At 35.9% G+C, this 10,035-nt stretch overlaps 2 protein-coding genes and 1 long non-coding RNA gene across 3 annotated transcripts in view; 2 read left to right on the top strand and 1 right to left on the bottom strand.

The window, feature by feature from the left end:
- The window catches only part of LOC149041969 (uncharacterized), a 1,741-nt gene extending 721 nt beyond the window's left edge, over nucleotides 1–1,020 (top strand). The window contains exons 2-3 of the long non-coding RNA XR_016188690.1: nucleotides 602–672; nucleotides 951–1,020. This is a non-coding gene — a long non-coding RNA (uncharacterized LOC149041969). The remainder of the gene's footprint in view (nucleotides 1–601; nucleotides 673–950) is intronic.
- Nucleotides 1–4,110, bottom strand: part of LOC113671733 (WD repeat-containing protein 27) — an 18,312-nt gene extending 14,202 nt beyond the window's left edge. Inside the window, exons 1-7 of the mRNA XM_027187982.2 lie at nucleotides 3,844–4,110; nucleotides 3,224–3,365; nucleotides 2,021–2,148; nucleotides 1,804–1,917; nucleotides 971–1,022; nucleotides 591–661; nucleotides 183–499 (exon numbers count right to left, since the gene is read on the bottom strand). Of these exons, the coding sequence (XP_027043783.2) occupies nucleotides 183–499; nucleotides 591–661; nucleotides 971–1,022; nucleotides 1,804–1,917; nucleotides 2,021–2,148; nucleotides 3,224–3,365; nucleotides 3,844–4,062 (1,043 nt within the window). The 5' untranslated portion in view covers nucleotides 4,063–4,110. The remainder of the gene's footprint in view (nucleotides 1–182; nucleotides 500–590; nucleotides 662–970; nucleotides 1,023–1,803; nucleotides 1,918–2,020; nucleotides 2,149–3,223; nucleotides 3,366–3,843) is intronic.
- LOC113671734 (mediator of RNA polymerase II transcription subunit 29) lies at nucleotides 4,036–7,553 on the top strand. The gene is made up of 4 exons (XM_027187983.2): nucleotides 4,036–4,173; nucleotides 4,511–4,569; nucleotides 5,802–5,886; nucleotides 6,617–7,553. The coding sequence occupies exons 1-4, from the start codon at nucleotides 4,090–4,092 to the stop codon at nucleotides 6,812–6,814; spliced, it is 426 nt and encodes a 141-aa protein (XP_027043784.2). The 5' UTR covers nucleotides 4,036–4,089; the 3' UTR covers nucleotides 6,815–7,553.
- The last annotated feature ends 2,482 nt before the right edge of the window (nucleotides 7,554–10,035 follow it).

The following is a 10,035-nucleotide window of genomic DNA, read 5'->3' as shown; positions in this document are numbered from 1 at the left end:
CAAGTGGAGAAAGAGATACACTGTAACTTGACTGCAAGTTTAAGAACCCTAATTTAAACAATATCAATAATTATATAACATAAAATACTAGCCAGCCTGGATTCCAAACTTCTTGATTTGAAGTCTACAACTGTGTGGTGAAGTAGATTTTTGTTGGCTCACATATTCATCTTTGCTCTTACTTTATGGCTGATCCAGTGTGTGAGCCAAAAAGGACCCTGTGTGCTCCTGCATCCCTATTTCTAGCACTTTCTTGAAGAGGGTTTGTTATGAAGCAGACAGCAAGTACAGCCATTCCTGGTTCCAAAACAACTTCATTTCCTTCATCTGGGGTACTTTTACTCTGCCAGGTTGGCTGACTGTTTATAAACGAAGGCCCATTCTTTGATGTTTCTGCTATAGTTTCTTTTTGACTCCGATATTTTTGTATCAGCTGATTAACATCCAGTTCATACAAGCATCGGTAACCACCATTGTAAGTTAGGTCATACAAGTGAAGCTTTAAAAGTCAAAAAAAATTCACACGAGTCAGTAGTTCTCTATGTGAAAGTGATAATTGGTTGCAGGCTCATAATTCTGTGACTTGTTACCTTCCCATCAGCAGAACCAATTGCCATCTGTTCTTGAACAGAATCCATAGCAAGTGAAAGGAATGGATGAGCTGAAAATAAGGTATTCATAAGTTAGATTACAAATCCTAAACTCAAAGCAAACTTGCAACAATTACTATAATTGAACAATTTTCTGCCTTTACATGCCAGAAAAAAACTGATCATGAAATTTATTCTGAACTGAAGGGGATAAATGCAAGAGAAATTTCTTACTAATCTACTGTGTTTCTAGTTTATTCATTAAAAAAAAATCTGAATAACTTGCAAGGAGTATACTCTAAGGATAAAAAAAAGAACTGATTCCAAGGGTAATTTGAATGTTTCCTTGCTCTATTCAAGCAAATACATTTTAACCCTACCTGACAAAATGGCTGACTGGTACACCAAACATGACTGCTCGATGTTCCACACCTTGAGTCATAAATTTGATGCAGACAAAGTGTAAGCAAACTGTTAATTAGGTTTTGTAAAATCTTTAATTTTAGGCCAAGAATCATAACTATAAGCCTGGCAAGTATGCAGTTAATGCACTTTAATTTTCTGAGAGTTGTCTAAATTTTTGTAAGAGCAGGTTTAAAACTGGGAAAAGACAGGAAAAGAAAAAGAATTTTTTTTTCCTTTTCTCACTATTCTCTCTTCCTTAAGATAATTTGTACAAAGCTAAATTAAGGATCATCCACTATCCAGAGCTATTGTGTAAATGACAAAGCTACAACTACAGTGGTGTTTGTAGTATTTCAAACTTCCACAGGATCTGAAATGTCTCAGTCAACTGATAATAATTTAACCCTTCCACTCCTAGGAGTGATTACACAATATCAGTAGTTCAGGTGGTGAGTTAAAAAAAACATTTCTGAAAGATAGTTATTATGATAAAATGTTGTTCTACCTTAAGCACAATTAATGATAACTGTTGGGATTGAAAGGACAGTGATAAATGTTCAGCTTGTACATTATCTTTTAATGTACTGAATTCCTGTCAGGGTTTATTCGTTAGATAATTACATGCATGTTGGTATTATCATAATGATAATTGTCATTGTGAAAAGTCTTAAATCATTTCTCCCGCTTAAAAAATGTTCAGCACTCAATGTAACAACTTTCCCTGATTACTTCCTGCTGCAATGCTTTGTCTAAGAAAAATATAAGTTTACTAAAGCATATAATACACTGGCATGTACATTGAACATACCTTAAAAGTTCTGTCTTCACTTATAGACACAATGATTGACTCATTTTTAGGAGGAAACTCTGCACATGTTACAATGCTGGTGTGGCCCTCCAACAAAGTGTTTAGTTTGCTAGTCTAATAATAAATATGAAAAATAAGAAAGGTATCAAATATATTTCTGAACTGACAAAAAAATACAAGTTTGTATTATAAATACTGCAAGTCTGAAATGACATACCTGGATGTTAATGACCCATATTTCTCTCCTAATACATGCCGTAATCAACCTGTCAGTCGTGCTAAAGCTAAGATGTTGGACATGTCCCAGGTCTTTACCAACTGGTATCCCACTGCTATGATCACTAGCTGTAATTAATAAAGATGTTCAATATTGACGTCTATTGATTAGAACTAACCAGGGAGGCCATTCAATGGATCATTTTCTCGACACTGTAATTTAATTTTCAAGCTTATGCTTCATTCAATTTGAAGCATTGACATATCCCCTTCCTGGTAATTTCCCCATCATTTGAACTTTTAATATGCAGATTTGGTTCATTCAAATTCCCTTCCTGGCGACAAAAAATTGTATTCAAGTACACCACCCAATTTTTTTGCAGAAGGTAAAATCAGTGACCATCACTTTCTACACATCGACCAAGCTTTATAACTTAGCAAAATGAATGACGGGGGTCATTTTCTAAAGAAACCGTGGTGCTGCATCAGTGGGAGAGTATAAAAGGGTGATTAAGTTTCATCAATTGAGTTGATAACATGAATTGGCAACTGTAAAGAGTTACAAAGCTGATACTTTGAGTGTTTAAGCCCTTTGTCAGAGAGTTAACCTTTTGTCATTCACTCTGAAAAAGGGCTAACACTCAAAACATCAGACCTTTCTTTTGAGCTATTTACTAGCACAAATGAAATATTTACCCCAAATTCCAGGGTATATTTAAATATTTACCCTAACCACCAAATTTAAAGATACAACATTTGCATTCTGCCAGGAAGACTTAACACTTCTGATGCAAATTCCCCACCCCACCATAGGCAAGATTCACATTCCATTCCCCACTCCCCTGCACATATGATGGCCTATACCCATGGGCTGCTCAGGGAAGGGGGGGAGTGTTAAGTTGAAGCTTCAAATTGTTTGACACATTAACATAAAATTTTGTCATGCATGGAGTGTCTACCTCATTCCCATAGTTTATTCTAGATGTTTTGCATATAATTTGTACATCAGCACTGTTCTCTAAAAACACTGGCTGCAAACTTTTTCAGTCAATTCTCATTTATGAAGCACTGCCTACTTCAGACAAAGCATTAGAAATTCTTCTCTTGATCCAAATTAAATTGTACATGTACCCTTGTTGCCCTAGTGTTTTTTTTGTTTAGCAACCATAAACTATCTGGCAAATATTACATTAGTATATCATACTTATATTGTCAATAGCCAAAAGCTTTTCAATGTTCCAGATGTAGATAAAGTCTTCTGATGCAGTGCAGAGAAGAAGAGGTCTGTCCTTTTGTCCAAAACAAGTGGCACTTATTATTCCACTGTGGCCAGAGAGCTGTAAAGGCTGAAAATAAAACTTAAAATGAATAGTGTATAACTCTTTGTAAATTCAGAAAACAGTTTTATGGTATAAAAAAAATCCTCTTTCGCCAATCGTTTTTCTGAATGGCTGAGAGGATCTAAAGATCAAACGACTACTGAGTCATGTTCAATGAAATAAATAGCTCTGAAAAAAATCCGTCATGCTTCAAAGATAAGAAAATATACTAGAAAGTAGCTGTTCATTTAACACCCTACAGCGTCCGTATCCTCAAGAAGACATGATTCGATAATACTCTGATAAGTAAAAATGCTTAATCGTGAATTTATTTTAACATCAACGTGAAAACCAAGTGATCTTATTACTTCTTATTAAAAAAAAAACCAAATCAAATTCAGTTTCTCAAAGTCAAGGGCAAAATAACTTCCATCAAATTTTAATTGTTACAGTTAACTTAGTAACTATAGGTAACAAATCTAACTCCATCTTTAATTGGCTTTACCTTCCTCGAGATATCTCCAAGCCACCAAACTCCTACAATAGTCTTTGTTAAGGGCAATGCGACGAATTCGCTTGTACAAGTCATCTGCAATTGTCCTGGAGAAGAAGAAACACGAAGCAAACCTTCATGACTTGCCGCCATTTTGTTCAAATCTTGTTTTGGGCATACATAACCTAGTGTAAATCTTTGATGCAGACTGCTGAACAATTGGTTTGGCATATGGGAGGCTCATAACTAAAATCTGTAATGGCTTCTTCTAATACTGCCGGCTCGGCGATCGATGCGGAGAACGTTGGAAAACTGATCAAACATGCTAAAGACACGCTCGCGGTAGGATTATAATGAATAACATACTTTAAAGAGAGATTATGGTGATTAAACACCACCTCAGGTGTTGTTGTCAAGCTTTACGCGATCGATGGTACCCTAGACTTGATTATCTTATCTCGTGATGGGTATAACTTGCACAAGAAATTAGCCAGGCTTGATCTTTCAAGTTTTCAGTTAATAATATTTATTAAAAGAGATGGGGTTCAGTGACTGTGATTCCAAAATTTCTCTGCAACCTGATGAGACAGATGTTACGTAGCTTAAGTTCAACAATTCCATGTACATTTACTGGTACTCGCCCTAATATAATGTAGTCACTCGGTTTAATTTGTTACAGAACGTTATGAGACTAGCAAATCAGGCCATCGATCAAAATGCAGAAGTTGACCTTGGAACGTAAGTTTATATTTTTGTGTTATCTTATCACATTTCTGCTTTAAAATGGTGTGATTATTTGAAAAGAGTAATTCCTTTTTGATCAACCTTGGAATTGAAAGGGTTTATTAGCTCATAGGATAATTTAGTTTTAATTAACTGAGTTTGTAACGTAAATTGGCCATGTTAAAGAGTTTCAAAGCTGACTTTTCAAGCGTTAGCCTTTCATCAGAGCAAATATTCAAGAAGGACCAAGGCCCACAATGTTAGCTTTGAAACTCTTCATAGTGGCCCTTCTACATTATCAATGGAGTTGATTAAACCAAAGTATCATGTTATATTCTCCCACCAATGCAGTAACACAGTTTCTTTTAAACTAAAACTTTCTCTCTTTATTCATTTATCAGCTCATAGACAACTAAATCAATGAACTGTATATGAACCCCAATGGACAGTGGATATATGTAGAGCTTGATATAATAGCAAAACAGTGCTTGCAAAAGGAAGTAACAAAATTTTGAGACATTTTCCTAAATATATGAATTATCAACTGAATAAATGTATAGGAAAAATGATAAAAATACAATTAGTTGCATATGATATGAAGAAATGAGATGAGGGCACCACATAAGAACAGAGCAAATGAGCAAAATAATGTGATTTGCAAAGAGTTACATTTTACATAGCTTGTTTCCAACAAAAATCTGAAAGTATTGTTCTTTCCTTGCCTCTTTGACCACCACTCCACCTTGGGTCAGGCACAGTATAGCTTGCTTGTGGTAATTAGAGCTTATCCTGTGGTGTACGTAGTATTTGTACAAGAGCTATCAACCTCTAACTACCAGAGGTAATCAACATGCAACTTTGCTCAATAATATCCATACATCATCCAGTGAAAAAGCAATGGGAATACTCAAAGCTATCAGGCAGAAGTTGTTATTTTGATCTAACACCAAATTCTCATAACTTTTTTTTCGAGGAAATGTGTAGCAGCTAATGTGGAAAATTAACAATCAGATCTTGGGAGTTAAAGGGTTGAGCCAATCAGCTGTTTTGTCACACTTTCCTGGTAGTTAAAGGGTTCCCAATTATTTGGTCGAAAGACTAGAGAAACACTGTCAGAGAGATATGATTATTTCTGTAAATAAGAAATAATTAAAACTTACTCCTGACCATTAACTCAATGAGACAAGTACAATATTTTGTTTATTATTATTATTATTATTATTATTATTATTATTATTATTCTACAGGAAGACAACTGAGGGGCCAAATAACAAGCTTGAGAAAAGTTTAGAAGATTTTTACATTGCATGTGACCAGCTACAGCTCTATCTGGTAAAAATGTTGTTTTTTTTAATTGTGAAAAAACCTGACCAACACTCTACAAATAAGAAACTGCCTGGTAACCGACTGCCTCCAAAAACCTTATCAAAGGATTGCATTTTTAGCAATAATTCACTGATTATGATTTGTATGTGTTGACTTCTTCATGCATTTTGATTTGGTTTTTGCCTGTTAATGTGTTTGAGAATTGACTCGAGGATGATATGATTACTAGCAGTGTTTTGTATCTTTACCATGTAAATGTAAATTAAGACCTCCTGCTGCTGTATGTTGCCTTAATACCACCTCACAGAGATGTGCTAAGCTGACCCTTGGAAACTTGCTCACTCTACTACATTTCACCCTTTTCACCCCAAAGAGTGTCCCATAAATCAAACATTGAGGTCACAAGGATAAAGGAAATGATCACCAACTAAAGAAGCTCTTGATTGTTAAATAATTTCTCCTTGTGAGGACCTCAGGAAATGTAGAGAGAACTGTATGGAAAGTATGTATACTGATGTTTGGGTGTGAGGGGTTAAAACATCATCTGTGATCTTTTACTGATTAGAGGTGTTACAAAATGGCATCCACAGCGTAGCAGTATTTGGAAAAATCTCTTTTCCTCTTCCTGTCCCTTTCAATTCTAGGAGAATTTCCTCATAAGCAAGGGAGATACTTAATGACAGTCTCTAACCAAGAAAGATTGTTGAATATTAACCATGTTACTTTCTTTCTCTAGGGGCTCATGAGGGAAACAGCAAGTCAAACTCACGATAGTGGAAGATACACACCCAAACCTATATTCAGCAGCAAAACAGAGAACGTTGCAGGGACACAGACCTACAGTGAGTATCTATCGACAGTCCGCACTCAGATAGCAGCCACAAAAGAACTTCATGATATGCTGTCAGAGTTTTCCTCTGCTCAGCTACCATAACCAGATTGATATTTAGAGCCAGTTTTCTATTTCAAAGCACCATTATTGTGATCAAGGCAACTTGAACAAATTTAATCAGGCACACTACAAGAAATGGATTTTACTTCCAACTAAATTTAAGAATTGAGATGGAATTCAAGATTGTTTACTGTCATCACGTTGATAATGGCAGATTTTCTTGTAACTGCTTTGTCTTTCTGGGCTGAGTTATTCAAAGCCTTTTAAAAAATAGCTCTAAATTCAAACCGTATGAATTGCAGATGGAAGCTCTTGTTACCCTCATATTCTGCTGGAAAAATTACGATAACATTACAACAAATGAGCAAACAGTGTAAGAAAATGTACACAAGAAATGTATGAGTAATGTACATTAGTACACAACAAAAAAACAAATTTAAGATTTGCTTCTTTGACAAAGGAGATGCAATTTTACATTAAATGGTATGTCGATAAAATTACTGATGCCGGCTAATAAGAACTAGGCGATGTTTAAAGGAAAGCGAGAGTACTCGCTTCCTTCGGTTTCTGTATGGACTGGTTAAGCCAATAGTAGTCCGTGTCAGTGTCTGTGTATGGGAGGGCATAATAATCTGCATGTTACGATACGACACGATACGAGAACTTTATTTGTACAAGGTATTTCCATCATTCAATTAAGATACCACACTATCTACCTATCTACCTAACTACGATAAAAATAATAAAAATGTTTCATAAATAAAAACTGCTTTTCATGGAGGCCGTTTCTAAAATTTTACTTAAACTTAATATACTACTTAAAACTATGGCAACTTAATTTAGATTTGAAATCGGTCAATAAAGATGCTTGCCCAAGGTCTATAGGTCTCTATAACTGAGCTCAGCTTCACGAAAAACTTCCGTTAAGACAATCAGTTCGAGGTTGTGGAAGAAATAGATTGTTTTCGGTATTTCTCAAACGATAAGCACTTACGTTGTCACGATAAACGAATCTTGATCTCAAATACTCAGGTGTCTTATCATTTGATGTCTCACATTAAGATCAACTTCAGTTCTAACCTTTGATTATAAAGTTTACGCCACCCCAGAGCCCGGAAAAGAACATCCAAATTAGTATCATAGCTCACAGACATTAGGTGCAAGCTGCACCATTTTGAAGCCTTTGGAGTTTTTCACAAAGGCCTTTGTTACAGTTTCTCCACAATACATTGCAATAATCAAAATGTGATCGAACGGAAAGACAAGAAAATATGGTTGTTAACAATGATATCTTTACAACGCTTAACACTTACATTTAGATATAAATTCCCTAAATCTTTCAAGTGTTGATCCAGTTAACTCCTATTTATCCAACATATTTTGCGGCCAAGTTGCAAAGACACCCGTGAAAGAGAAAATGTTCTCGCAGATAGCAAACTATCCTTCAGTTTTCTTTTATGTGGAGACGAGAGAGGTCTCTGGCCAAATAGCGTTGTCATCTGCAAAAAGGTAGGATGCGTAGACACTGTTGGATAACTTACGTCAGTTTCAACGTGATCGTGATGACCTGCCGCTCGTCAGGACGATTGGCGTTTAAGCCTTCTAGTTGCAGGCTTTTTTTTTTAAGATAGCAGCTGTTGCCTACAACGCGAGTTTTCTGGTTTAGTCGACTTTACGCATCGATCTTACACAACAGTGTATATCCGTAGCAAATATAATCTATAATTAAACCGGATAGCTCAATCGACGCTAGCTGTCACGCGAAATATAAAGTTGTCTTCTAAACCTCTTAAAATTTCCTAGCTGAGCGATCCTTTTCATTGCAGCGTTATAGATTTGAAGCGTTTCTAAATTTGCATAGAAAAATGTTTAGACTTTTCAATGTAGAGTTTCAATATTTAGACTTTACAACATATTTGACCCCGAGCTTGCCAATTTCAATTGAAAAAATGCAAGCTAGTGGGCAAGTTTCTAGCTGAGTGATCCTTTTCAATGCAGCGTTATAGATTTGAAGCGTTTCTAAATTTGCATAGGAAAATGTTTAGACTTTTCAACGTAGAGTTTCAACATTTAGACTTTACAACATATTTGACCCCGAGCTTGCCAATTTCAATTGAAAAAATGCAAGCTAGTGGGCAAGTTTGCTTACGAGTTCGCAAGCAGACTAATTTTGAACATAGAAGCATAGCATTCTAAAAATAGAAACCTTTTCGGTTTTGTTTTTCAAAAAGGATTTTGAAGTGACAAACCGGAAAAACTGACTGTTTGGATGCGCTCTAATAGGATCATAAGCTAAACAAAGCAGTCTGGCAAGTTGAGTAAGAGACAGTAATCATTGTGAGTATTAATCTCTAGTAATATGATTCTAGACAAATAAATTAGAGGTGGATTGGGTACAGGCAGTTTTTCATAATAGAGCCAATGGCTATGCATTACGCTAACGCATTTTACTTGCGAAATTACTTTAGTATATTAACGCTTAGGTATCTGTGCCAGCATGTGTTAATAGCAATTATACACGCGAGCAACAAGTTTATTTCTAGCTTCTAGAAAGTTTTATTCCGCGAACATGCTTTGTAAAGCATTCCCAAGATATAACCCACTACACACCCATACTAACTAACAATTCCACGAGTCCTTTTCTGGGTTTGGCCGTTGTTTTCATCGTTCTAGTGTATCCGTTGAACACCTTTGATGCAATAGTCAAGTCTTTAATGTACGAAGGATATACATATTTACTAAACTGTCTTGTCCCAAAATAAGCCTCTGGCCGGTTGTGGTGTTTAGGTAAACCGGAGAACAAAATAGGCGAATATTCGCACCAGTACAGATGTTGACACATGGGAGCGGGTAATATCTGTCTGTTAGATGTAGTACATGGAAGTTTTGATTGACACTCTGTGGAATTTGGCCCGAACGTTAATTGAACAATGAGGAATAATAGCGTGTCGGCAAATTTTTGATTTTTTTAATACCAAATACTTTCCTCATGGCGAACTCGGATCGCAGATCTTTGCAAATTATAAAGCATTACATGGAACTTGAAAGACCCTTTAACAGAATTTTAATAGGAAATACGGGAAAATGCTCACATTTGGAAAGGCCGATTGACGTTTCAAGTTATAAATATTAAGCATGCAACAACATTCCATCAGAGATCAAGCTGCTCGACTCGGCCCCGATTAATTCGGTGGATTATGGCGCTCGGTCGTTTCACTGTTTAGCGGCATCCTTCGCCCTATGAGAGGAAAAAAATCTTATGA

Source organism: Pocillopora damicornis, chromosome 7 (genome assembly GCF_964200805.1).
Source record: "Pocillopora damicornis chromosome 7, jaPocDami1.2, whole genome shotgun sequence".
Taxonomy (NCBI): domain Eukaryota; kingdom Metazoa; phylum Cnidaria; class Anthozoa; order Scleractinia; family Pocilloporidae; genus Pocillopora; species Pocillopora damicornis.
This window is presented reverse-complemented; position numbering and strand designations above follow the sequence as displayed.